This window comes from Bos indicus, chromosome 11, assembly GCF_029378745.1.
Source record: "Bos indicus isolate NIAB-ARS_2022 breed Sahiwal x Tharparkar chromosome 11, NIAB-ARS_B.indTharparkar_mat_pri_1.0, whole genome shotgun sequence".
In the NCBI taxonomy this organism is placed as follows: domain Eukaryota; kingdom Metazoa; phylum Chordata; class Mammalia; order Artiodactyla; family Bovidae; genus Bos; species Bos indicus.
In genome coordinates, this window is record NC_091770.1 from 2,085,606 (window position 1) to 2,112,694 (window position 27,089).

A 27,089-nucleotide genomic window follows, 5' to 3' on the forward strand; every position below is an offset into this window, starting at 1 on the left:
TCCCATGTCTCACTGTTTCCGTTCCATCTCTCTGGCTCATCCTTACATGGTGGGTCTCCTGACTGGGGGTTATGCTAGGTTCTCTTTAGCACATCCCCCCACCCCCACCCCCCACCCATGACACTTACTCGCCATGTTCCATTTATATGGGCTGCTGTCCATGGGGTCGCACAGAGTCGGACACGACTGAAGTGACTTAGCATGCATGCATGCTGACCTGCATCTTCAAGCCAGACAAAAGCTGAAGCTCCAGACCCCCTTTAATACCCTGCTGCTGCTGCTGCTAAGTCGCTTCAGTCATGTCCAACTCTGTGAGACCCCACAGACAGACACATTAAATACAACCCACCCAAAACTGAGCTCACCATCCTCTCCCCAGACACATTGCTTCCCTGGAACCCGTGTCTTGGTGAATGGCACTGCCATCTACCAGGCCAGAGACCTAGGAGTCAGCCTTACACTTCTTTCCCCTTTAATCCCACCTCCTGTCATCATTGAGGGCTGTCAGTTCTGCCTTCTCAACATCTCAGAACTTTCACTATCTCTGCCGCACACCAAGCCACCACTGTTCTCGGCTGCATCACTCTTACCCAGACACCTTTCCTTGTTCAGGAGTGGCCTGAACAAAACTTCTCAAATGCAACCCACTCCCTCTGAGGACATTCCAGTGGCCTCCTATGAGATTAGATAAGGGTCAAACTCCTTCCTAGGGCAAATAAAGCCCGTGATGGCTCCTTGATTAAGTGCTGGGACTCTAGCCCAGACCCTCTCCTATGTCTCCATATGCCAGAGGCCTGGAAAGTAAGATTGTTTGTTTAATTAAACCACCTCTCCACTAGAATACCTGTTTTCTAATAATGGAGGTTATGCCTCCCACTACCCTGTGTGCAGCCCATATGAAGACAGGGCTGTAAAAAGATGTAAAAGGCTGCACTTGGGGTCAATATGACATCTTGAGTAAAACACTTCCGGCCTCAGGTTGCCCAGATGTGAAATGGGTACAAACATCCCTCCTCTCTTCACTGATCTTGCACAATCGGAAGGCTTGTCTTTGTCAACCAGCCCGCCATAATTTGGTCTCCACCGCGTTTTGCTCAAAGATCAGAGCAGGGCTGGTCCAGATGCAGGGCCTCAGGCGGGCCCAGGGCGCAAAATTTCAGGAAGCACCCACTTTCAGGTTCCTGCAAGCGCAGGGCGTCCCGAGAGCCAGTGCCTCCGGGAACGTAGCGCCGGGCGTATAGAGTCTGCGCCAGCAGGCCTGCAGAATCTAGTAAGAGACCACCTACCGGTCAGCGCTGGGCCCGCCCCCTCAGCAACGTGCTTCCGGCATCGAACTAGACGCCCTGCTATTGGCCGTTGTCCCCGTGACGCCACGAGAGCGCGCCCGCCTCCGCTGACGTCTTATTTAGGGGAGCCCCACGGCTCACCCCCTTGTTAGAACTCTAGGCTGGTAGCTGTCTCACGAGCTCAGTACCTGCGCTCAGGCGCCGGGTGGTCGTGGTCTCGGGCCCGCGAGTCCTATCCCGACAGCGCAGGGCTCCAGGTAGGTTAGATCTGGGCCGGATGGCGGGGCACACTGGGCCTCAGCCTCCCTCCCGGCCTCCCGGGATGGGCAGGACTGAACGCTGCTGCCCCGCCTCTCCGAGCACTCTGGTGGGTGGGCGGGCCTTTCTGAGCGCCCACTGAGCTAGGCATACAGGGAAACTGGGAGACCCACGCAGGGGCCCAGACGAGTGAATAGTAGTAGCACGCGATCCCGGGCGCAAACCTTTGTCTCGCAGGCTTATGACGCCCCAGGTCCCAGCCTTTTTGCTTAAGGACCCTTTTACGGAGCTGGATTGAGCTCAGGCACTGTGGCTCACTGATTCCCACAGAAGCAGCGGGGCCACTTTCTGGTACCTTGGCTGGTGACTTCACCTTAAGCCTCAACGCCCCTTCTGTGAAATGAGGCTCTCTGCCTGGAGGGATTGCTATAGAACGAAATGAGAACCTGCAAGGGTCTGTCGCGTGGGAAGGTCAGCCTGTGGTTATCTGGGAGAGCAGGTGACAAGCCCTCTCCCCGAGGCAGTAGCCAGCAGATCAAATTTCCCGGAGCATGGCTGAAGGCTTGCAGGGCGTCCCTGAGCCTCCCGATCTCCTGTTGGAGGTTCCTATTTCTCATCAATACCCCTGGGCTAAAGTGTCCCGTGCTTAACACCACGAGGACACGTTAATCCAAATCAAGAACTCCAGTGTCACCTGGACCTGGATTCAAGTCCCAGCACTTTACTGTAAATTTTTTATCTGTGAAATGAGACCAACAGACCCTGCCTTCCACAGTTGTCAGGAGAATTAAATCAGACATTGCAGGTAAAGCACTTAAGGTAAGACCTGGCATTCAGTGGGATGGGTTTAATCTTAGTGTGTGAAGTATCTCAGTGCTAACACTAGCTTGAACAGCCCTTGCCCGTGGCATGGTTGGTGCTTGTGTAAGGTAGGAGGGTAGGAGGTTTTAAACTCCTGGTTTTCTGGCTAAACTCATCAGCCAGCACAGTGAGCAGTCAGAACAAGTGACCTGGATCTAATCAGTCTCTAACTTATCAAGGCAGACCGAATCATCAGAGAACCAGGAGTCCGGGATTACCTCCAAGTGCCTGTGCATAATGCATGCTAAGTCTCTTCAGTTGTATCTGACTCTTTGTGACCCCATGGGCTGTAGCCCACCAGGCTCCTCTGTCCATAGGATTCTCCAGGCAAGAATACTGGAGTGGGTTGCCATGCCTTCCTCCAGGAGATCTTGGTGACTCAGGTATTGAACCCATGTCTCTTTCTTCCCCTGCATTTGCAGACAGGTTCTTTACCGGGTCACCACCATGCCATGTCCCCCTCCAGGGTATTTTCCTGACCCAGGGATTGAACCCATGTATCCTACATTCCCTGCATTGGCAGGCAGGTTCTTTACCGGGTTGCCACCATGCCATGCCCCCCTCCAGGGTATTTTCCTGACCCAGGGATTGAACCCATGTCTCTTCCATTCCCTGCATTGGCAGGCAGGTTCTTTACCTGGTCACCACCTGGGAAGCCCAAGCATAAAGGGCTGCTTTTGAAAGCAAGGAGCCATGAAGAGGAGGGACTTTGGGAACAGAGGCCAGACTTAGAAACAAAAAAAGAAGAGAATGGGTTTTGTCTTTGAGTGGAGCCTAGAACTCAAGATGGGACCTGAGCCTTGTTGATACTTTCTCAGTGATTTGAGGAGGGATGGCACCTTCTCCTGAAATGGATAATCACGAAGCTTTCCCAAGGAGTGAAAAGTCAAGCCCCTGCTCCGACATTCCTTCTTTCAGCTGAGACTAGCTGAGAGCCTGCTGCATGGCAGGCACAGTACTAGGCATCATGCACCCAGTAGTGAAAGAGACAGTCATGGCCCAGGGACCCAGAGAGGAGAGGGCCCCTGTCAGGCTTGGCCCCTGAACTCTGCCTGCAGCCTCTCCCCAGGCAGCCTGTACTCTCCCCCATGCATGCGTGCTTATTTGCTCAGTCATATCCAACTCATTGCGACCCCATGGACTGTAGCCTGCCAGGCTCCTCTGGCCATGGGATTTCCCAGGCAAGAATACTGAAGCGGGTTGCCATTTCCTACTCTAGGGGATTTTCCTGACTCAGGAATCAAACCTGTGTCTCTTGCATCTCCTGCATTGGCAGGCGGATTCTTTACCATAGCACCATCTGGGAAGCCCAAATAGGAGGGTAACAGGATCAAATTGACATTAAAAAAAAATTGCTTCTGTCAGCTTGTCTTTGAGTGGAGCCTGTTTCACCTGCGGTCTCTTGCTCATGGTGGGCCCCCCTTTAATGAATTCCTAGACCTATTCATTTTAGCCTAGCCCACACTTCCTCAAGAAACTCGACAAAGGCAGGGCCCTCAGTCTTCCCAGCTGCTGCTGCTAAGTCGCTTCAGTCGTGTCTGACTCTGTGCGACCCCATAGACGGCAGCCCACCAGGCTCCCCCGTCCCTGGGATTCTCCAGGCAAGAACACTGGAGTGGGTTGCCATTTCCTTTGCTAATGCATGAAAGTGAAGTTGCTCAGTTGTGTCCGACTCTAGCTACCCCATGGACTGCAGCCTACCAGGCTTCTCTGTCCATGGGATTTTCCAGGCAAAAGTACTGGAGTGGGGTGCCATTGCCTTTTCCACAGTCTTCCCAGAAGTGGTCTCAATTGCTGAATCCTACTTGACCACATCAGTTGCTAACATCAGCCTTCCCTGCAGGCAGGACGGCAGGGCTGAGCGCGTCTGACCTGCGTGGTTTGCCTCAGCGGTGCCAGGTACAGCCTAAGCTGTGAGGGGCACTGGGTGAAGGAAGACTGGAATCCTGGGGACCTGGCTTAGTGGCTGGCATGCAGGAGTTGCCTCTCTAGAAGTGTTTCATTGTTGTTGATCAGTTGCTAAGTCATGCCTGACTCTCTGAGACCCCATGAACTGCAGCATGCCAGGCTTCCTGGTCCTTCACTGTCTCAGCGTTTCATTACAGGCCCAGAATTGAGCAAAACATGACCAATACATGGTGAGCAATACACGGCGAAATAACTTAAAATCTGGACCACTTCCCATGCCGTGTGCCGGGAAAAGCTGATGGGGCGAAAAGCCTTGGGCTGCAGCTCGAGGAGCTTTGGGAGCCCCAGCGATGGTCTCAGGCCCTCTATCCTCAGGACCTACTTTCTCCCCATAGGAGCTGATGCTGGGGTCCAGTGGCAGGAGGTTGCTCACGACTGTGCTGCAGGCGCAGAGGTGGCCCTTTCAGCCCTCCAGAGACATGAGATTGGTGCAGTTCCAGGCACCCCACCTAGCGGGACCCCACCTGGGCCTGGAGTCAGGGAATGGCGGGGGTGTCATCGACCTCAACGCCTTTGAGCCCACACTGCCCAAGACGATGGTGGAGTTCCTGGAGCAGGGAGAAGCCACTCTGTCAGTGGTGAGAAGGTAAGTCAGCAGGCAGCACGACCCTGCCTTAGCTGCCCCGTTCTCCCTCGCTCCTCACCACCCCGTCCCCGCCCTGGGAAACAGAACCAGGGTAGTTCTTTTGCAAAGGATCAGGGTAATGCAGGCTTCCTCTGTCTTAGCAAAGAGCCTTAGGAGTCTTGTGTGTCAATAGCCTCAGTTTACAGGGGCCCCAGGGAGGATGACTGGCCTTCCCAAGGCCACATACTTGGTGAGGGGGCAGGATTCTACTCTGCCCCACTGCCTTCCCGAGGGGGCTAAGGCCTGCTTGCTGGAGGGGTTGGCACCTGGGGCCCTAAGAGGACTGAAAAGATGTTCTTAAAGACAGTTCTTGGGTTTGAGTTGGATTAGGTAGGTGCCTCCCTGAACCCAGGAGCCCTATGGTATCTGGTCTAAAGACGCTGACACACAGGAAATTAAAAACTAAGTTAAAAAGCTAAAAACACTCTGAGATGTCATTTTTGCCTGTTAAGCTTATATAAATACGGATGTTTGACAGCACACAGTGTTGGTAACAGTATTTTCCCCCTACTTTCATATTCTTGCAAGATTAGAAACTCCTTCCCTGTCCTTTATTAGAGAATTGGGTGTATCTACTGTGCAGTAATATACAACTGTACAAAAAAGAGGAAGCTAGTAGACTTTATATGGTAAGATCTCTAAAATACATATTTTTTAAAAGATGTATATATAACATGCTGTCATTGGCGTAAAAAAGATGGGAGAAGAGTATACACAGAGTGACTGTGAAGATCCATACAGGACACAGCACTTGTCTATGGGGAGGGAGTGGGGTGACTAGGAGAAGGGGTGGAAGACAGAGCTTTCCCTTACCCCCATTTGCACCCTTTGAATTCACTTACATGGAAATTATTATGTATTTCTGTATTATGTTGTTATTTAGTCGCTAAGTAGTATCAGATTTTTTGCGACCCCACAGACTGTAGCTCACCAGGCCCCTCTGTCCATGGGATTTTCAGGCAAGAATACTGGAGTGGGTTGCCATTTCCTTCTCCAGGGGATCTTCCCAACCCAGGGATTGAACCCTCGTCTCCTGCATTGGCAGGTGGATTCTTTACCACTGAGCCACCTGCGAAAGCCCGTATTACCTCATGGGGGATCGGAAATCGACACTGGATGAGCATAAGCAGTGCTCTCATATCAAGGGGCAATAGCTGGGTTTGATTTTCAATGCTGACTCTGATGGTTGATCTGGAAAGTATGTTTTAAAAAGCAAAGCGTGGTAGCAGCTGCAGGATCTCCCCAGAAAACCCCTCTCTCCTGTTCTGGTCTTTGCAGAGCACTGGCCACCCAGTTGCCAGTCCTCCCACGGTCAGAGGTGACGTTCCTGGCCCCAGTCACTCGGCCAGACAAGGTGGTGTGCGTGGGCATGAACTATGCAGACCACTGCAGAGAACAGAACGTGCCTGTGCCCAAGGAGCCCATCATCTTCAGCAAGTTCGCCAGCGCCATTGTGGGGCCCTATGACAACATCATCCTTCCGCCTGAGAGCCAGGTGGGTGCCCGCCCTCCAGTCCCCCACCCCGAGTCCCTGGGGCCATCACAGGTGCTCAGCGTCCAGCCTGAGGGAACCACCTGTTGCTCAGTAGCGCATTAAACAGAAACTCCAGGGTGTTATACAGTGATAAGACAGCTCCTGGGGGAGAAAAAGACATTAATTGTTTTCCTGTTTGATTATAAAAGTAATATACTTGCTTTATAGAAAATAAAATATGTAAAGAAATTATAAATTTCATAATTTTCAAAATTACATAAATACATAAAGAAATGAAAAGCTACACATGTCCCCACTGTGCCGGGCTTGCAACATTTGTTTTACTATATATCTTCCCAGAATTTTTTTTCCTTTTGAACTTGTGTTTTGGGGGAATAGCCAATTAACCATGTTGTGATGGTTTCAGGTGAGCAGCAGAGGGACTCAGCCGTACACATACACGTGTCCATTCTCCTGCAAACGCCCCTCCCATCCAGGCTCACATGACATTGGGCAGAGTTCCCTGTGCTGTACAAAAGGTCTGACCTTGGTGGTTATCCATCTTAAATACAGCAGTGTGTACATGTTCATCCCGAACTCCCTAACCATCCCTTCCCCCCGTCCCAGCAACCGTCAGTTCATTCTAGCCAGTGAGTCTCTGTTTTGTAATTAAGTTCATTTGTATCACTTCCCTTTATTATTCCACTCATAATCCCTAGGGTTTTTCTGTTTCTGTCTCTCTATACTGTGCATATGCCTACCATTTACTTAAGTTCCCCATCAAGGACATTTTTCATGCCATTAAATATTCTCCCCAATGGTTTTTAGGTCACTGCTTAGTTTTCTCTTGTGTCAGTGGCGATAATTCATTCAATAGTCCTCATATTGCTAAATAGGTTGTTTCCAGTTTTTAGCTTTTATAATGTTGCAGTGAATATCATTATAGAAGAGACTTTGCAAATCCATCAATGTGTGATTATTTCCTTTAAATTAACTCTTAGAATGTGAGTGTCTTTGTCAGAGTATAGGCAGGGTTTCAAAAATTAGCCAGAGTGACCTTCGGCTGCAAAAGCAGTTTACATATCCACCAGCAGTGTATGTACCCATACTAGTACTTTAAAATTTTTAGTTTAGAAATACTTTGAAAATTATAGAAAAGTTGGGGGAAAAACACGCAGCGACTGCCCAGAGTCTTGACCTGGAGTCACCACGTGCATTTTGCCGTCTTTGCTTTTCTCTCTCTGCCTCCCCGCCCTGCTTTCCCACTTCTCTGCTGCTTTCCTTCCCTCCTGCCCCACAGGCACACACACACTGTTTAAAGGGGGGTTAGTAGAAAGAACTTTACAAAGTAAATTGTAGACGTTGAGCCGGTTCACTCATAATTGCAAGTCATGTAGCAGAGCAGTCCTGCCCCTGGTTTCCTTACCCTCCGGCTCTCCACCCAGGCGCCCCTTCCCAGTAAAGTCTGTTGCTTTGTCAGCAAAAAAGAAAGTTCACTCATAGAAACTTCAGCATATGTCTCCTGGGAATAAGGACAGTGTCCTACATGACCACAATACCATTACCACAGCTAAGAAAGTTAATATTAACCATAGCTAATACATAGTCCAACTGGGAATATTACCCGTTGCCTCCAAAGGCGACTTTTAACTTGGGTCCCGTTTTGATTTTTGGAGTTGGTCCAGGGTCAGTCAGGGTCACACATTGTTTTTGGTTGTGTCTCTTAGTGCCTTTTGTCTAGAACAGGGATTCACAGACTTTTTCTCAGAGGGCCAGTTAATAGTGAGTGCTCGGCTCTGCGCGCCCAGCAGTGTCTGTAGTGGCAGCTCAGCTTGGCCGCTGCTGTGTGGAAGCAGCCCGGCTGGTCCGTGGAGGAACATGGCTGTGTCCAGGAAAACGTCATTTACAGGAACAGAGACAGCAGACAAGCAAGGATTTGGCCTGTGGGCCTCAGCTTGCTGACCCCTGATCTCAGCAGTTTTTCTCCCTACCCTTTTTTACCTTTCATGACAGACTTTTTGAAGAAATCAGGCACATTGTCTCATAGCGTGTCTCACACTCTGGATTTGTCTGGTCAGTTCATCATGATTAGATTCAGGTTAAACATTTTTGTAGAGTTCTACACAGCTTAATCTGTTCAGGCTGCTGTAACAAAATACTGTAGAATGGGTGACTTATAAAACAACACTTGAGTTCTTGAAATTCTGGAGGCTGGGAAGTCCAAGATGAGGGCACCAACAGATTATGTGCCTGGTGAGGGCCCCCTTTCTGTCCACAGGTGAGTGTCTCTTCACCGTGTCTTGGGTTATGGAAGTGAGCTCTCTAACACCGCTTTCCTCATGGGGGCTCTGCCCTCGTCACCTAAGCACCTCTCGTGCCCTCACACCTCATGCCCTCACACTGGGGTTTAGGTTTCAGTCTGAGAGCGGGGGATGGGGCAGGACAACCGACATTGCTGAGGCAGCAGGCGCGTGCTTGCATCACGTCCAGTGTTGGGTGGTCCTGAAGTTTGATCGCCTAGTTTCCTTGATGCTCACGTGACCTCTCCATGGTAAGGTGCCTTTCACTGTGGTAACTGGTAAACAGTCTGCAGAAGAGTCACTGAAGCCACATGACTATCTTATTTGCCCCACAAGTTCTCTTCCAGGGATCATCTGGTCACCCTTCCCTGAATCCATTACTGCAGTAAGGGTTAGAAAAAGGTGACTTTTTCTTTCTGTCATGCCTTCTACTTTTATTAGCTGGTATTCTGTGGAGAAACCCTGCTTGGCTCTTTGTTTTACCCCTGTCCCGTTATCACTGTAAATTCCTGACTTTTACTTTTATCCAATATGTCATAGTCCATAGTCCATCATGGACATTCTTTCTGATACTCAGAGGATCTGTTTGGTCAGGGGGCAGCTTTCGGATGGCCCCCACCCACAGCACTTTCTGAGCACTTCCTTCCTACGGCGAAGCAGTTCCAGGCTTATCTCGTACTCTCATCACCGACATGGACTTGGCCGTTTCCCAAGGAATCCAGTTCTTTTTTGTGTTCACGGTTGTTACTATTAGAAAAGTCAGTTTGCATGGCTGACTTGTATCTACTAGATATTTGCGCTTTGCTGATTATGGAACGGGCTGAGCATGTTTTCCTTTTTGTGGCCCTGTGTATTTATTTTTGTAAACTGCTTATTCAACCTTTGGCCCACATTTATTTTGGCATGTTGATCTTATTTGAGTGAGTTAGTGCATTAAAGCACTTAGAATAGTGTCTGGCAAACAAGTAGAGTTCGCTATTGTTACTCGGTATTTATCCTTTTTTGGAAGTATCAAGAGTGATTTTGGTAAACCCCCCACCCCCACCAGATTGCTCTTCTGCAGTCACTGGAGCCACTCTGCCTGCCTGCAGCGGTGCTGCCTCCACTGCCCCGAGGCTACGGTCCACACGCAACACCTCCCCTGCGGGCCCTCCCCTAGGGTTGTGGTCTTCCACACACGGCCCGGCAGCCACCCCACCGTTCAGAGGCCTGGCCCCGTGGCAGGAGCCCCTTAGCGGAATAACGGGGCCCGGAGCCAGGCAGCTTACTGCCCCTTTCCTGCCCTACAGGAGGTGGACTGGGAAGTGGAGCTGGCCGTGGTCATCGGAAAGAGAGGCAAGTACATCAAGGTGAGGGAGAGAGGGCCGGCTATCCTGGCACTGCGAAGTGGTTGGCATCTACCCGCTCCTGACACTGCCTTGTCCCTCACCCACCACCACCTCTGGCTACCTCCAGCCACTAACTTGGGATCAAGGCTTTGAGACCCTTTGTGATAGGGCTTGGTGTCACCATGAGCTAACCTCCAATCTGGCCAAATCCCCTGCCCCCAACAGGCTACAGATGCCATGGCCCATGTGGCTGGCTTCACTGTGGCACACGACGTGAGTGCCCGTGACTGGCAGATGGGACGCAATGGAAAGCAGTGGTTGCTGGGGAAAACCTTTGACACCTTCTGCCCTCTGGGCCCTGCCTTGGTGACCAAGGACAGCGTGGCAGGTAGGTCTCTGACGGCCCGCTGGGCAGCTCCTCTCCTTCCTCCTGCATAGATACGTCAGTGAAGCCACTTTCCAGTAGGGGAGTGAGGGGCGTGGCCCGCCGAGGGCCCGTCCCCAGCTGCCCTTTCGTTGACGGTTGGATTAGAGCAGATCTCTCCACCGGCCTCCCTCCCCGTCCCCACTGTAGAGGCCTACAGCAGCAGAGGCGGTGACTGCACTCAGGACGTGAATTACAGGGGAGGGCTCTCTCCTGACGGCTGGGTCAGGCTTCCTCTGGCTGCCACCATCTGGGAGAGTCCTTACGTTGGAAGGAAGCAGAGATGGCCTTGGAGGATCACAGAGAACAGCTGTTCCTGAGCCCCCGGCCCTTTTAGTGAAGGAGATGGGAGCTAACCCCCAGGGCCTCACCCAGCCACCGTGTAGCCTGGTGGCAGCAGCTACAAGCAGTAAGGGCACAGTGGGAGCCTGGAGAAAAGACGGGGGTGAAGAGGACAGCACAGCCCCGGGCAGGAGTTGTCTGTGTAATTCAGCCTCACGGCGCCCTGGGCAGTCAGTCATCAGTGAAAGTACACTGTGCTCCTGGGGGCGCGCTTGTGAATGTGTGAAACACCAGGAAGTTAAGACGAAAGTGCTGGTTACCCAGGACACATTTACAGGTCAGCCGTCAGGTGCAGGAGTCTTCACTACTGCTCAGGCTGTTACCCTGTGGCTTTATATCACCCAGTCAGCCTCTGCTGCAGATAGAATCTGTTTTTTAAGGCAAAACCCAGCCACTGTTCTCAGCCCCTGAAGTCTGGAACACCCCCTCATTAACCCACCCAGTGACCACTGGTGGGCGCTCTGCTGGGTGGTGGGCACAGGGAGGCCTGGGCAGGCCAGAGTCCACACAGACTCCAGGGTGGGGAGCCCAGCAGACAAGCCTCTGCCTGGCAAGTTACAAGGCCACCCTGTGCTTTCGTTTCCTGGTTGTCAGGAGGGGGTTGGGGGTCGGAAGGGAGAATCCCAAATATGTCATTTTTGCGTTTCAGACCCACACAACCTAAAGATCTGCTGCCGAGTAAATGGGGAAGTGATGCAGAGCAGCAATACCAACCAGATGGTGTTTAAGACAGAAGAGCTGATAACCTGGGTCTCCCAGTAAGTGGGGTGGAGCCTGGCCCCAACCACCACCTGGGGGCTTTACCCCCCATGCCAGGCTGTGGCACCCCAGCCCCTGACCTCACCTGGCCCTTCTGCCTCTAGGTTCGTTACTCTTTACCCAGGGGACATCATCCTGACCGGGACGCCCCCAGGTGTGGGTGTGTTCAGGAAGCCTCCTGTCTTCCTCAAGGTAGGTTGGCTGAGTGAGGAAAGGCAGAGGCCTGGTGGCGTTGGCTCAGACTATGTGCAGACATGTGCACGCCACACCTCAGGCCTGACAGCCTCATGGCCCACTCTGTTGCAGAAAGGCGATGAAGTCCAGTGTGAGATTGAAGAACTGGGTGTCATCATCAACAAGGTGGTGTGATGCCTTCTGCTGCAAGCAGAAGGGGCATTTGTTCCCACGGAGCCCAACATGGCGAGAGGCCCGGTGCCAGCCCCTTCGAGGCTTCTCTTCAGGTAGAGGGGGAGGAGATGGTGCTCACCTCCTCAATAAACTTCTTTTTGTCTTCCTTTAGGATGTGTTTCCAGGAGTGAGAGGGCATTCCCACCCAGTGGGGAAGGAGAGCAGATACATACACATGATCACACCAGAGAAACAGTGCTGAGCCTGGGCACAGGGGACTCATCCAGTCCTCTAGTTTATTGCAGCAAAGGATGCAGAAAGCAAGACATAGTCAAACCGCAAAAATTTGACAGTCCAGCTAATAAGTCTTCTGCCTCAGGGCAGGGCTGCGGTCCAGGGCTGAAAAGTCTCGACATGGGCTCCTCCCCACAGTTCTAGCTACAGATGAACTGCCGGATGAACTGTCCCAGCTTTTCCTGGCTATCCCGGCTGGCGAAGGCAGGGGACAGGTGGAGCATGGGGCCTGTGGGGCCGGGCGTCTGCTGCAGCACCTGAGCCGCAGAGAAGGGCTCTGAGTGCTCACATGGGCGCTGGGCCCCTCCCCTGGAAAACTGACCCCCTAAGCCTTAGTGTCTGAGGTCAAATGCTGCCTCTCAAACATCCTGATACCCCACCTGGGAGCAGGATGAGCCAGTGGTCAGGGAGACAGAGGAGCAGGAAAACTGTCCTACCTTCCCCAGCTACTGTCTGCATGCCTGCTCTTGGGAAACCCTGGGTAAATCCCCGAGTGGGTACAGCCAGCTCCCCTCAGCAGCTCTGTCAGGGTATGGGGGTGGGAGGCAGGGGGACAGGAGGATGGAGAGACCGGCCCCTCTCACCCCCAAGTCTCTGAAGGTCCAGATGGCACTGATGGCAAGATTTGGGTCCGCACACTCTGGATGAAAGAGAAGTGAAGGCTGTAGGTGGCGACAGTCCCCTGGCACAGCTTCTCTTCTCTTTAAAGAGGGAACAACCCAAGGAGAGGACTCAAGCTGGACCCAAAGGTCTCTACACTGCAGCCAGTACTCCTGACCTTGGGCTTTTACTGCCCACTAGGGGGCAGCAGCCAGCAGCCGACCTCCCCCTGCCTCCCGGGGCCTGGGCTGGCTGCTGGGACTCACCGAAGAGCCCTTCCTCCTGGGCTGTGGCCCGTAAGAACTGGAACAACTGCTCCGTGTAGCCGGACTCTGTGAGGGAGAGAGTCTGAGACCTGGGCCCCACGCAGGCAGAGCTCACCCCGCACCGTATTCGGCCTCTCCTTAGGATGGCACGGTGTGCGGGCCTCACCCGTATCTGGGAGCCGTCCTCGGTGGAGGAAGGCGGCAGCCTGCGCAAAAGCCTTCAGCACTGGGCTGAGCAGGCGGCAGAGGAAGAGAAAGAAGTCGGGGCAGCGCGACTGCTGGCTGAGCTGGAAGGGGACAGGCCAGGGTGAGGGCGGCTCCCACCGCCTCCCCCGCCCCCTCCCCAGCGGCGCCCCACACACCCTGAAGTAGCGGCCCTCCGCCTCCTCGAAGTCGTCGCTGTCGCTGTCGGTGAAGTCCCCGCTCAGTTTCCACAGCAGTCTCGCACTCAAACGCTGCCTCCCTGTGTCACAGGCTGGCTGGGAGCCCCGGGTCTGAGGGCCGGGAGAGCCACGGGGCCCTGTCAGGCTGGCCAAGGGCCAGTCTCGAGGCCCCCCAACGGGGTACATGGCCATCCAGATGCCGGGAGGTGAAACCAGACGCAGACCTGGGGGGCCGAGGAGGATGCCCCAGGCCACGCCAGACGGTGACAGCTGCTGAGAGGACAGGAGCACCTACCACAGGGGCCACAGCCCCTGTGGACAAGAGATGTGGAGGGCAGGGGGTCTGCAGAAGCCCCCCGAGGTGCGCCTGTCAAGTTCTACCAGTACAGGCACGCACGGGTCCAGTGCAGGCGTGGTGACCCCGAGGTGGAGTGTGGCGGCGGCAGGACCCAGGCGTCTATTCAGCTGGGGCTGGGGCTGCCCTCCCCCACCCCCACACAGGGCAGAGGAGCCGGGCTCCAGGCAGGGGCTTCTGTCTGCAGCCCCCTTCCTACCTCCTCAGCCACGAGGAGCCCACACTGGATGAGACGGTCCAGCACCTCCTGACAGTAGCAGTAGCAAGACTGGCAGGGCTGAGGGGCGACAGGCACCAGTGTGAGCTCAGGCAAGCCTGACCAGACCTGCTGCCACAGGGCTGGGGCAGGCAGGGAGGCACAGGACTGAGTGGGCTGCGGAGGAGGCCTGACCTGCAGCAGCAGCAGGTCCTGTGGCAGCAAGTGTAGCAGCAGCAGGATCTGGCAGTACAGCTCCTTCTGGCTCAGCAGCTCGACGCCCTGCAGTTCCCAGGGGCCCTCGGGCGGCACCCTGCCTGCCAGCAGCCCTCGCACAGCACAGGCTGGGGGAGGAGGCGGCGGACATGAGGAGGCGTGCCGTGCCCCTCACCCCTACGTGTTCCACCCACCGCAAGCCCTGGGGACTCACCACCCACAGCCTCGCTCAAGAAAGTGGGCAGCAGCTCGGCGCTCAGGCGTGCCAGGGACGTGAGGCCTGGGCCAGGGCGCGGAACCACCAGCAAGTCCCCCTGCTGGATGCGCAGCAGGGCCACGTGTGGCCGCAGCAGGCTCAGCGTGTGCTGCACCAGGCACCGCAGCTGCCCCGAGAAGCCCACGTCAAAGCCACGCAGCAGCGTCTCCTCTGTCAGCCAGGAGAACTCCCCCAGGAGCTGCGACAGGAACACGCCCTGGGTGGGCAGAGGGGGATGAGCCAAGGGCCGGGGCTCCTCCCTTGGGCCCTTAGCACCCCGGGCCCTACCTTCTGGTGCTTGAACAGCAGCAGCGTTGCCATGATGGCCGTGCTCATCACCGCGGAGCTCGCCACGCTGGCTGGAGCCAGAGGTCGGGGATGCTGGTCAGGGCCGAGGCCCAGCAGCCCCGTCCCTGTCACTGGGCAAGTCTTCCCAGCCAAGAACACACCTCCCTGCCAGCAGCCACACACACACTCCCACACAACTCCACCCTGGGAAGGGCACAGCAGGCCTGGTCCCTGCATGCCACTCTCCCTGGTGGAGAACTGACATCAAGTATATGCTGCAACCCAGGCTGGGAGCTCCGAGACCCTCCCTGCCTCCTGTAGGCCTGTGCTGTGCTTAGTCGCTCAGTCATGTCTCTTTGCAACCCCATGGTGCTACCCACCAACCCACAGTCTCTGCCACGGCAGAGACACTCGGGAAGATGGTAACTATGCTGTTAAAAGCCCCCTCTGTTCCAGGTACCTGTTAAGCCCGTGACATACATTATTCAGTTCAGCCAATGTCACCTCAAAGTGCAGTGGGCCGGGCAGCTGCTTGCTTATGTGCTCTGACCTAGTGGCTCATGTTCCCCCTGGCTGCCCCCTCCTCAGGGGCAAAGACAGGGACAGGCTCCACTCTTCATGTGCCCCAAGTGGGCCCACAGGAGGGGGCAGGTGCAGAAACCCACCTGGAACGGAGGGCCCTGACCCACTGGCCAACTTGGAGAACACAATGCTCAGGAGCCTCCCCCAGAGGCCAGACCGAGGGCCCCTCACCATTCAGGACGTGCCAGCTCAGCCTCCTGACCAACAGCTGGTCCTCCTCCCTGAGGGCCAGAAGGGGTCCGGTCACAGGTGTCCACTCCTGCTCCTTCTCAGTGTCGGGGACAGCCGTACTAGAATAGAGACACAGGCCACAGGATGAGGGGACCAAGCGTACAGACAACCACGGGGCACCCAGAGCTTTCCAAATACAAAGGTGAGGATGTTTCCCGTCCCTGGAAGAGCGGGCCCGTGTACCCTTAGTGCTTTCCAGGCTGGTGTGCCATAACCCACACCCAACTTACAGGCGGGGTGGGGGGCACCTGGATGGTTTGAGATGACAAAGATTAGCTGGTGAGGGAAGGCTGGGGCTGCTGCTGTGTCTGTGGTCAGGAGAGGAGGGGGCGCCAGCTCACAAGCCGGGGTCTGAGAGCTGCCTTCCTTGCCCAAAACCCTCATACTCCTCTGCCCTTACCACTGGCCCAGCACGATGGGCTGCAGCAGCTGCTCCAGGGTCTGCCTGCTGCCCCAGCAGCTTCTGGCATCGATGATGTATTCCTGCCCAGGACAAGGCTGTCAGGTGGTCTGCCCTGGCCCACCTGGAAGCCTACATACAGCCCATCTGAAGTATGCCAGGCCGTCCTTGCAGTGGCCTGAGGGCCAGGCTGCCAGAAGCCCTAGAACGGACCACAAGTATGCCCAGCCTTGCCCAACAGGGCCCACACCTGCAGGGAGAAGGGCTGGGCCAGATTCACACGGACACAGACTCGGCGGCCACAGCCCCAGCGTCGCAGGCTCCGCAGAACAGCCAGAGCACCTGTCCACAGCCCCAGCGGGGCCAAGGCCTGCAGGGAGGAGGAAGGCACTGAGGGAGCCGGCTTGCCTGGGGGGCATGCTTTCTGCTCTACTTCATCTTAGGCTCAACCTGGCACATGACCATGACCTCTCCAGGCTTGTTCTCGTCTGTGAAACAGGAGAAATCCTTCCCTAGCAAGGTCTTTTGGGAATGAAATGAGAAGATGACTGTTACAGCCTTGGTGGGTGCCACAGGATAATGACCATAGGGGTGGAATTGCTTTGCACTCCCCCCTGAACCCCAGCCCCGAGGAGCCTCAGTCACAGGATACAAAACTGTGCCTCCTCTCTGGAGATGGTATCCACGTGGGGACCCAGGGCAGGAAGGTCTTACGTGGCATGTATCATGGGGTGCCTCTGGAACCAGGTCATAGGTGACAGCCACCGGCACAAGCAGAGTGTCTGGGACGATGCCTGCCTGGACCCCCTGCACCACCAGGCCCAGCCAGGACAGGCCCAGGGCTGACAGCCGAGGCCCCCGAACCCCAGGGGGCTCCTCCAGGAAGATGAGCAGGGGCTGCCTGCTGGCCAGCAGCTGCTCCACAGTCTGCAAGTGGGTGGAGGGAGGCAGGTGTCAAAACCAGAACAGCTAAGGCCCCTGTTCCCTTTCCTGGCCCCATAAACCACCACTGGGGGCACAGCACTCACCGCATGGACCACAGCCCTTGCAAGAACCCCCTCAGGGCTGTCCGGGGAGAGGTTGGCCTCTGGGGGCAGAAAAAGCCCCCCAAGTTTCTTCAGCAGAGCTCTGTGGGGCACAGGGCAGAGGAGGTAAGGTGCTCAGGAGATGGGACCAAGCAGGAGGCTAGTGAGAGCCGTGGCCCCCTCAGGGCCAGCCTGGGTCCTGCCTCAACACCCTGAGGCCAGGCATGGCCCTAGAGCCCACAGCTGACCCTCCATCTGAGCCCCACAGGCTGGGCTGCACAATATGCTGAGAGCAGAGGGGCCAGGAAGAGACCCTCTGGGGAGCTGATGCTGGCAACACCACCTCCCTCCCCCACACCTCTCTCCCAGTCTGGGGACCTCGCCGCTGTACATCCAAAGGCACAAGCCTTTTACCTGAGGAGGGGGGAACAGGTGCGGGGGTCCCAAGCCACACGGAGCACGCCCACGCCCTGGGAGAGCAGCACAAAGGGCAGCAGGATGCCATCCAGGACTGACTTGTGGGTAGAGAGGAAGACGAGCGGCGAGCCCTGCTCCAGGGAGAGCCAGAGGGAAGTGCCAAGCCACACCCCCGCCCTGAAGATGCAGGCAGCCGAAACCTAGCGCCTCCAGACCCAGGGCAGTCCCAGAGGGAGGGAGGGTTCGGCTGAGCAGGCTTTCTGAGCACATTTCCCAAAAGCGGAGGAGCTCTGTCAACAACTTTTAAGGTAATGCATTGACGTAATGGTTGTTAAGACATGATGAAAAGCCGTTAGAGGAAGCCTCTAGGGAGCAGGACCGTGAGACACGAAGACAAGGTCGTCAAAGAGCAGTGCATTTTTCCCACCCAGCTGACAGGGCTGGTCCCGACTTAGGGCTTGGCCTAGCCTCTGCTCCTGTCCCCACCATCCCACCCCATCCCCATTCCAGTGAAGGCGGGCCTTACTGCCTGGGAGGCCTTCTGGACCATCTTCATCTGGCCCCTGTACAGCTGCACGTTCAGGAAGAGGCAGTTCAGGAACCGCAGCAGTGCCCAGCTAAACAGCCTGCAGAGCAGTGCCCAGTCTGAGGTATGGGCCGCCCAGAACTCCTCTAAAGCAGGCACTACTACTGTCCTCATTTTACAGAAAAGGAAAGTGAGGTTCAGACTGGTTGCAGAAGCTGCTGGGTAGGAGAGAAAGCTAAGAAGTGGGGGTGCTGGGACTGGAAGGTGGGCCTGACAGCAGAGCCCACACCTGCAAGGTGCTGATACTCCCCTAGGAAGACGTCATGGGCCACTGCCTCAGAGCACGTCTGTGCCCCCATGCATCCCAAAGGAGATCAGAGAACTGAGACTCTCTCCAGGCATAACCAGCCTTGTCTTTGCAAACTGCTGAGGCAAGTGGACTAAAAGGGAGGGGTTAGTGATGTAAGAAGGAGAGGGGACAACGAAGGGGCAAAGTCTGGGGAGGGGACGTCCAGAGCCTGATGAGAGGACTGGCTTTAAGCGGGAGAGAGGCATAGATGCAGGCAGCATGGAGACACGGAGGACACGTGGCATGTCCTCATCAGATGGCTCCTGTTTCTCCATGAGGTGTGATCAGGACACAGCGCGTGAGTCAGAGAAGCAGCAGTCCAGATCAGAGCCTTGGAGAGCGCGCTGTGCTCCTCTGAGACTCACACTTAAAAAGGAAGCAGATCTACCCACTGTGCGTCTCTCCAGTGACATTCGGCTGCTTCGATGCAGAGAAGGCAGGTGGCTAGGTTTAAACACAACTGGGTTGTGCCCAGTGACTCCCTCCCAAGGACACTTCTGTCACCCGGGGCCCTGGAATCTAAGCTAGGCCTGGAGGGCAGGAAAGACAGGAGGTGGGCTGATGGCTGGTGTAAGGTGCTCAGGTCAAGGAACTGGAAGTCGTGACAAAGCCAAAGAATGGTCACGTGGAAGGCTGGTCACAGGTCACCAACAACCCCTACTTCCTGTTCCTGTTCACTTGACCCTTCAGCACTTTCAGGACGGCTGAGCCTCGCATGTGCTGCCCTGTACCCTTTTCCCTCAGTGACTCACTCCTCCCTGGCTCTAAGTATCGCCTATGTGCTAAAGATCTGCAAATACACATTCCTGGTCTCAACCTGTTTTCTGTGCTCCGAATTCATATATTAATATATAAGCAGCTGCCTCTGTCTCCACCACTATGTCAGGTGTCAGAAAACTTTTATGTCCAAAACACCTTTTGTGGGCCAAACTCACTCCCCCCAAGCCTGCCTCCTCCCCTCCAACCACACCGCCAGGCGCTCAGCCAGATGCCCAGCCCACCTGCAGCGCCCCCTTTCCCTCCACTGGCCCCATTCCAACCCTCCTCTACATCAGTGAGTCCTGTTAATTTCACTTTGGTTTCTCCATCCATTTTCCCAAGTTCTACTGCCATCCCCACCCCCCATCATCTCACCTAGACTAACAAACCAGCCTCCCCAGAGGACCTGTTCTCTATTCTTGACTTCAATTAACCTTGCTGTCACTCTCTGTCTAAAACCTTTCCATTGGTTTTCATTGCACTTAGAAATCAAATCCAAACATCTTGTATACCGCTCTGCATATCTGCTCCCTTCTACTTCTCGATTTTGTTTCCAACAACTCACTCCCTCACTTGCCAGCTTCCAACCACATCAGCTTCTTGAACAAACCTGGCCTTTTCCTGCAGCCACAGCTCATGCTGTTCCCTCTGGGAGAACTGCTCCCTGACATCCTCACTTCCCTGAGGCTGGCTCAATTCCCCCTTCTGTCCCTGGCTTACAGGTCTCTTCCCCGCCTTCAGGTTTTCTCAGTCCTAGCCCTTGTTCTGTCCTTCTTGCAAGCATGTGCCACCTCCACTTCCCCAGAGGCTTGCTGCATCTGCATCTAAGAGGAGCTGCACCCTGTGCAGGACACGTGTGGAAGGAAGCAGGTGGTGACAGTGGCGGGTATGTGTGAGTGAGTGGGCAGGCCTACAGATGGGGACCCCGGTCTCCTCTCTCCACCGGAGCCTGACCTGGGGGAAGGTGGAGGGGCAGAGGAGGCACTGAAGTCCAGGTCACAACCAGGCATTCCTGAGATGATCCCCCTAAGCCCCCACCCTCTCAGGACAGATACACACAGGCCAGCAGTGGTGAGAACACCGACTGGAATCTGGGAGCTGGCTCAGATCAAAGCCCCTCCCCCTTCCCCAACTGGTCCCCTGAAGGAGCCAGCTGTGTTCAAAATTCTTAGTGTCCAGATCAGGGCTCTCCCAGGCTGTCTGGTAAATACACCACTCAGCTCCCCCAGGAGGGGAGTCTAGTCTTTCCCCAAGCCCAGCCAATGCTCTCTCCCTAAGGGCAGAGGCCCCAGCTCAGGGCGCCCTTCAGCAGAGTTACCTGAGCAGGAAGGGGCGGGGCGGGGCCTGGATGTGGCCCAAGATGCGCTGTACCTCTTTCCTCACGTGGCTGGGCACCTGGCCTTCCCCAGCCCCTCCCGGGGCCCTCCCTGAGATGACATTCTGCACCCTGTGGTGGAGGGCAGGGGAGGTGGTGGTTGCAGTATAGGGCTGAAGCAGACCTAAGGTCACTTCCCTCAGCCCCGTAGTCCCCAGGGCACAGCCTCCAGCCTTCACCCTCCATCTTTAAAAAAGGGTCCCTGACCAAGCTAACACTCTTGAAACCAGTCCTTTCAACCAGCCCCGCCTAGAGCCTTTATCATCCCTTTAAGGATCCCAGAAATACCAACCAGATCCCAGTCCCTGCCTCCTCACCCAGTGCTTTCCATGATCTTCTGTGAGGCATCCTGGCAGGGTGGTATGTGCTGCTCCAGTGACCACAAGAAATAGCAGAGCCTCCGAACCAGCCAGCCCCGAAACCTGGGCACAGCCCCCAGAACAGGGGGTAGATGTCTCAGAGGCCCCCACCCCAACTAGGGCCCACAGAGGGTATTCCATTAGGAAGGGATCACATCCTAGTCCCGTGGACTGGGAACACCTGAGCTTGGCTTATGGAGCAGGAAGAGGAAGCACCTGCCCACCTGTGGCCCATTCCTATCCCCTCTCCCCAGGGAACAGGGTACAGGTTCGGGGCTTGAAAGCTCACAAAAGGAGCTGAGGGAAACTCCAAGCCTGCCTGTCCCCACCTGTGGGTCTGGAGCAGAGGGCACAGTCCATTCTTGTCCCATCAAAAGAAGAAAATGATAACACAAAGCAGGGCCCCAGCAGCCCTGTACCCAAGGGCCCTGCGCACCACCCGGCACCACCCCCAGCTCTGACTACCTGGTGTTCTCCTCCTTCACCAGGATCACATTGCAGAAGCCGAGGTCCATTATGCTTCTGTGGAAGAGGGACTCCTGCCGGAAAGGGGTAGAGAGCATGTGCTTGGGGGCGGCCTTTGCAAACCGGCAAAGGAAAGCTCCTGCTCTGTCTTCTGCAGTCCTTCCCTGATGGGCTCTACAGTCTACCGAGAGATGGATTATAGCACTGCAGTTCCCAAAAGATGTCTGACCTCAGATCCTGAAGTTCACTTAGGAGAGAGGGCTCCATGGTCAAAAGGAAAGGGCTGCATCCTCTACAGAATTACCCTCTTGGAGAGTAGCATATCATCTCTGAGAAGTTCTCTCACCAACAGCAGGGAACATGTAGCCTGGATCTCCACAAGAACCCTGAGTCCCACCAGCCCCAGCACGGACCTACAAAGGCCTCAGGCATGTGCCGAGTGCTCGCTGACTCTGAGTGGACAGTGTCTCCAGGCCCTCCACTCTGAGTGCAGGCATGCTCAGACCCCAGCCCTCTGGCCTCTCAGATCCCTCTGTACCTCCCCACCCAACTCTCCCAGGCCTGGGAGCCAGAAGCCAGGAGCAGGCCCAAACCACCAACCAACAAGCACTAGTGCACCCACTCCCCTGAGACAACAGGCTAGGGAAGGGCTGGGCTTGAAGACATGAAGGAAACTGCTTCCCGGGGCTGCGGCAGCTGTGGCTCCCAGAACCAAGCTTCCCAAGGTAGGGCCTGGCTTGACCGTCACTCACCCAGCTCTTAGGGGTACAGGTCTGGCAGCAGCGACCCACAAAGGGGCGGTATTTCCCCAAGAATGGGGTGACAGCCTCCAGCTTCATCCCAAAGCCTGAGGACCACAGGCTGGTCTGGAAAAGGGCCACAGGGAGAGATGAGGGGACTCAAAAGTCCTTGACAGAGGGAGGTGGGCTCCAGGAGTGAGGGGCACAGGACGGGAGGCAGGAGGGTAGAGGGTGTTCTGGGAATGGGAATGCTACCTCCTGACCATCCTGGCTGCTTTTCTTCTGGGTTTGGAGTCTGGCTTCCGCCATGGTGTTCATGGGGGTCTACAGCATCTGGGAACCAGCCACCTCTGCGCCCCTCCTCTCTCTCCAGAAGAACCTGACCTGGGAAGAGGAAACAGGATGGAGGAGGTACTGGAATCTGGGCCACAACCAGAGGTTACTGGAGTGACCCCCACGCCCCCACCCCAAAACAGACAGACAACATGCAAGCCAGCAGTCATTTGATCCAGGGCTGGAATCTGGGGGCTGGCTCAGATCAAAGCCTTTCCCCTCAATACCCAACCGATCCCACCAAGGAGCCAACTATCCTCAAAAGATCTCACAGTGTCCAGATCAGGGCTACCTCAGGCTAGCACTCAGAAAATGGGTTGTCTCATCGTCGATATCCACTCTGCCTTCTCACAGCACAGATGGGGCTGTATTAGTGACTCTGACACTTTCTGTGCACTAGGAAGGAACAAGCCTGGACTGGCAGGAAGGAGGCATTAGGCTGCCAAATAGGAACAGGACCACTGTCCCGAGGCCACCAGGGCCTGCTCAGCACCAGAAGACAGCCCCTTTCCCCTCAATCATTACAAGAATGAGGGCTGAGGGTACTGGATGGGTGATCGTTCTCTGGGTCAGAACTCAAAGAAATGCCACACAGACCTGTCCCCAAGGAATGGTCTTCTGGTTGGGGATAAGACACTTTTCCACAACTGGTATCCTCTCACACAGCACTCTCTATGGAAGATCCCACTTGGTATTGCCTCGGCCTCCTCCTTTCTACCACAGTATAACATCCATCTTCCATAAGACAGCACCAAACCCCTCCTAGTCCAGAAACGGGGCCCTAAAAACCCTTCTCCCCTGATCTCTCTCCATGTCCCTGATGGATAGGCTGATCCAATTATTGCTACCATCTCTACCCTCACTACACAGTTCCTACTCCTACCTGGGAATGCATTCTCCCTTCCCATCACCTCCCCAAATTCTAAGTCCACGGCTCTAAGTCCATGATGCTTCTGCATCACCTTCCAGGTTTTTCCTCCCTTCCTTGGTTCCCCCAGCCCAAGCCTGCCAGGAAAGAAGCCTCCTCCAGAGTTAGCCCATATCATCTGAAAGTATCCTGAAGGCAAGAGCTACAAGGCACTCATCTTCGTATGCCCAGCCTTCTGCCCTGCCCAGAGGGGGGACCCAGGAGATGCTAGTTAACTGACTGTAACTTCGTCTCCCAGAATTCCTCTGCACCTCTCCTCTTCTCCTCAGTTAGCAGTTTAGAACCACAAGACCAAGTGGTACCAGGATCACAATTCCCCAGTGAACAGCTCTGCTAGACTCATCTGGAACGTACCTCCTCCTTTGAAAATGTTCTCCCAGCCCAATTCACTAACACTTGGCACAGGAAGTCCCCAAGACCAGGCTCCAGTCTGTGGAGTCCTGCCTGCTTGGCAAGGAGGGTGTCTTCACCCCAGCTTCAGAACACCCCCACTCTCCAACCTAAACCCCCTAGATCTGGGCTAATGCTACAGGGACAGAGGAAGGGAAGGATATGTTAAGGCAAGGCAAGGGATAACTCCCAGTCACCAACCAAGTCAGCTACTCAGCTCACACAATCCAGGGCTCAGTTTGGGGATAGATCTTTCTAGCACCCCAGCCCCCCAAATGGGGACTTCTCTGTCAGTCTGCAACTCCCCGCCTGGACACCCCTCCCCGCAGGACCCCAACAGCAGAGGCGGCAAACTGGCCACTAGAGGGCCAAATGCAGTTCACAGATGTACTTTCTTTGGCCCTGCAGTCTTCTACAACTTGGCGGATTAACCTCAACATTTAAAACTAGAGAGCTTGTCAATCATAAATCAATTAAAAATAAATAAACACTTTTTAAAAGCCAGAGAGCTTGTTACTTTAAAACAACAGCAACAAAACAAAGAAAGAAAGAAAACAAAACAAAACAAAACCCGCGTCTCCAGCGGCTGTTGTTAAAAAAAAAAAAAAAAACACAAACCAGCGACCTGGCGTCTCTGGCACGCACCCCACAGGGCCTCGGCTGGCCAGAGCCCAGCGCCACTGTCCCCATGCCCCTCGCCCGGCCGCACGCGCCCTCCCGTCCACCACCACCTCAGGCACACCTGACGCCCGGCCCCTGTGCGCATCTGAGTTTGCGTCCCTGATCAAAAGATCTCATCCAAACCCGTTCCCCTGCCTGGTATGCCTGTTCCCTACAAAGAACATGCTGAACATGACCTCTTCACCCTGCATCCCGCACCTGGAGTTGGAGGAGAAGGGACTCAACTCAGCCCCTCGCAGACCCACAGCGAGCGTCCCCCGAGCTGCCCTTAGACGGAAGGAAGGGGTCCTGCCACACTGGTTCTGCGTCCAGGGTGACGAGAAGCGGACGACCACACTTAGCTAGGCTCTCTGAGGGGCTGCCCTTTAGACCACGTACTCCACAGTGGGCGCATAGGGCCGGCCCCCTGTCCAACCCTCACCAATCCCCAGAAAGGCCTTCCGGGTTGGCACCCAAAGCGGGAAGGCCCCTGAGCGGTCCTGAGCCTGGCCCGACCCAGCCCAGCCCGGGAGCAACTCCCTCGAATCCTACCTCACACCCGGCACCAACTCCCGCCAAAGTAGCAGCCGGAAGTGCACGCCGACAGCCTCTGCGCGCCGTCTGAAAGGCACCTCTGAGAGCCAATTGGAAAGCGCGCAGGGGCCAAGGCCCCGCCCCTGGCGCCCTGCCGCGACGCACGCTGCGTGGCCTCGCGGCCCTGAATATGGGTGGGCGGGGCTGCTTGTGTGGGTTAGGGTGTAGGGTTGTCTGGCCGTGGAGTGTTCAGTTCAGTTCAGTTCAGTCGCTCAGTCGTGTCCGACTCTTTGCGACCCCATGAATCGCAGCATGCCAGGCCTCCCTGTCCATCACCAACTCCCGGAGTTCACTCAGACTCACGTCCATCGAGTCAGTGATGCCATCCAGCCATCTCATCCTCTGTCGTCCCCTTCTCCTCCTGCCCCCAATCCCTCCCAGCATCAGAGTCTTTTCCAATGAGTCAACTCTTCGCATCAGGTGGCCAAAGTACTGGAGTTTCAGCTTTAGCATCGTTCCTTCCAAAGAACACCCAGGGCTGATCTCCTTCAGAATGGACTGGTTGGATCTCCTTGCAGTCCAAGGGACTCTCAAGAGTCTTCTCCAACACCACAGTTCAAAAGCATCAATTCTTCGGCACTCAGCCTTCTTCACAGTCCAACTCTCAAATCCATACATGACCACTGGAAACACCATAGCCTTGAGTAGACGGACTTTTGTTGGCAAAGTAATGTCTCTGCTTTTGAATATGCTATCTAGGTTGGTCATAACTTTCCTTCCAAGGAGTAAGCGTCTTTTTATTTCATGGCTGCAGTCACCATCTGCAGTGATTTTGGAGTCCAGAAAAATAAAGTCTGACACTGCTTCCACTCTTTCCCCATCTATTTCCCGTGAAGTGGTGGGACCGGATGCCATGATCTTCGTTTTCTGAATGTTGAGCTTTAAGCCAACTTTTTCACCCTCCTCTTTCACTTTCATCAAGAGGCTTTTTAGTTCCTCTTCACTTTCTGCCATAAGGGTGGTGTCATCTGCATATCTGAGGTTAATGATATTTCTCCCGGCAATCTTGATTCCAGCTTGTGCTTCTGCCAGCCCAGCATTTCTCATGATGTACTCTGCATATAAGTTAAATAAGTACTGGTCATGTGCTGCTCACTTTCCCAGGCGAGCTCCACGGGTGCATGAGATGTCCGTGAGACCCAGGGTACTTGAAGAATGGGGATGCATGGGCTGCCAAGTTCTAATGAAAGCGGTTCCCAGGGTTTGTGAGTGTGTGGTGAGTCATGTGTGACTCTTTGAGAGCCCATGGACTGAGGGATAATCCATGGGATTATCCCAGCAAGAATACTGGAGCTGATTGCCTTTTCCTACTCCAGGGGATCTTCCCAACACAGGGATCGAACCTGCATTTCCTGCTGCTCCAGCATTAACAGGCAAGTTATTACTGGGCCACCTGGGAAGCCCTTCCCAGGGTACACATGCTGCCAAATCGACGTGAAGGCTTTAGCAAAATCCCAGATTAGGGACACTTGGAAAAGAAATCCCCAGAAGCCAGTTTTGGATAATGAAAAACAAGTCAGGCCTCCTCGGTGTCCTTTCCTTTGTTGGTTAGAATGCTAGACCACAATTAGGAATATACCGCAGTCATCGGGTGCCTGAGTGTCAGCTAGCCCTGTGACTGGTATGCTTATTGGTGTGGTTGTTTGGTAAATATCCAACTCCTGTCTCAACCCTAACATCCCTTTGTTCTGGGAACACCATCTGTCTATGCAGTTGAATTTCACAGTTGTCAGTAGGCCCCCACCATTCCTTCTTAGGAAGAATTAATGCTCAGAAGTAGCCCAGAACAGATACTTCACACCCAAAAATTGCATGGATTATGATGGTAGAGACCAGGTCTGTCATCCAGCAGAGTGTCTCTCCTCAGTCATTTTGCTTCTTTGGAAGAAGTGTTTTTTGCTCATGTAGTTTGCTGCAATTTGGACATTTTAAAAGAAGCATACTTCTCAGGCCTGGATTTTAGCTGGGATACCGAGAATTCAGTGTACTCATCAAGCAGTGCACAAAAGATGTGGAACTCCCATGCCATGAGACCTGTGGGCCAGCTGCTGTGCAGACTGACTGGCTGACTGGGACCTTGGGAGAAACAGAGAAACTCCTTGGGTCTTCTTGGCCCCACCCAACCTGAA

At 54.9% G+C, this 27,089-nt stretch overlaps 2 protein-coding genes across 9 annotated transcripts; one reads left to right on the top strand and one right to left on the bottom strand.

The window, feature by feature from the left end:
* Positions 1-1,378: 1,378 nt before the first annotated feature.
* LOC109565736 (oxaloacetate tautomerase FAHD2B, mitochondrial) lies at positions 1,379-12,144 on the top strand. The gene is made up of 8 exons (XM_019969653.2): positions 1,379-1,543; positions 4,709-4,959; positions 6,277-6,493; positions 10,062-10,121; positions 10,326-10,488; positions 11,516-11,624; positions 11,730-11,817; positions 11,932-12,144. The coding sequence occupies exons 2-8, from the start codon at positions 4,715-4,717 to the stop codon at positions 11,992-11,994; spliced, it is 945 nt and encodes a 314-aa protein (XP_019825212.1). The 5' UTR covers positions 1,379-1,543; positions 4,709-4,714; the 3' UTR covers positions 11,995-12,144.
* Positions 12,145-12,232: 88 nt separating this feature from the next.
* GPAT2 (glycerol-3-phosphate acyltransferase 2, mitochondrial) lies at positions 12,233-24,973 on the bottom strand. 8 transcript variants are annotated; one of them, XM_070798198.1, is made up of 22 exons: positions 24,586-24,884; positions 22,311-22,439; positions 22,068-22,181; positions 21,316-21,389; positions 20,809-20,913; positions 20,435-20,563; positions 18,009-18,108; positions 17,480-17,613; positions 17,069-17,168; positions 16,755-16,967; positions 16,291-16,410; positions 16,041-16,123; positions 15,581-15,699; positions 14,828-14,898; positions 14,498-14,756; positions 14,263-14,411; positions 14,071-14,148; positions 13,496-13,627; positions 13,300-13,420; positions 13,134-13,199; positions 12,852-12,968; positions 12,233-12,524 (listed from the first exon to the last, which is right to left on the bottom strand). In XM_070798198.1, exons 2-22 carry the CDS (start codon positions 22,371-22,373, stop codon positions 12,454-12,456), a joined length of 2,418 nt encoding a protein of 805 aa, XP_070654299.1. In that variant the 5' UTR covers positions 22,374-22,439; positions 24,586-24,884; the 3' UTR covers positions 12,233-12,453. The 8 variants fall into 8 exon arrangements, with proteins under 8 accessions (XP_070654299.1, XP_019825211.2, XP_070654294.1 ...); XM_019969652.2 differs by having other exon boundaries at positions 12,852-12,907; positions 24,586-24,881; XM_070798193.1 differs by lacking the exon at positions 24,586-24,884 and adding an exon at positions 24,919-24,973 and having other exon boundaries at positions 13,134-13,420.
* Between the last annotated feature and the right edge of the window lie 2,116 nt (positions 24,974-27,089).

Bases quoted from the DNA above. Each gene is read 5' to 3' on its own strand.
- GPAT2 (XM_070798193.1), bottom strand. From the start codon at position 22,373: ATGAACACCATGGCGGAAGCCAGACTCCAAACCCAGAAGAAAAGCAGC. The intron at 20,914-21,315 runs GTAGTCAGAGCT...GGCTGTGCCCAG, and splicing joins GTGAAGGAGGAGAACACCAG to GTTTCGGGGCTGGCTGGTTC. The intron at 12,969-13,133 runs GTGAGTCCCAGC...CCCTCTTTAAAG, and splicing joins CCAGGAGGAAGGGCTCTTCG to AGAAGAGAAGCTGTGCCAGG.
- LOC109565736 (XM_019969653.2), top strand. From the start codon at position 4,715: ATGCTGGGGTCCAGTGGCAGGAGGTTGCTCACGACTGTGCTGCAGGCG. The intron at 10,489-11,515 runs GTAGGTCTCTGA...TTTGCGTTTCAG, and splicing joins GACCAAGGACAGCGTGGCAG to ACCCACACAACCTAAAGATC. The intron at 11,818-11,931 runs GTAGGTTGGCTG...ACTCTGTTGCAG, and splicing joins AGCCTCCTGTCTTCCTCAAG to AAAGGCGATGAAGTCCAGTG.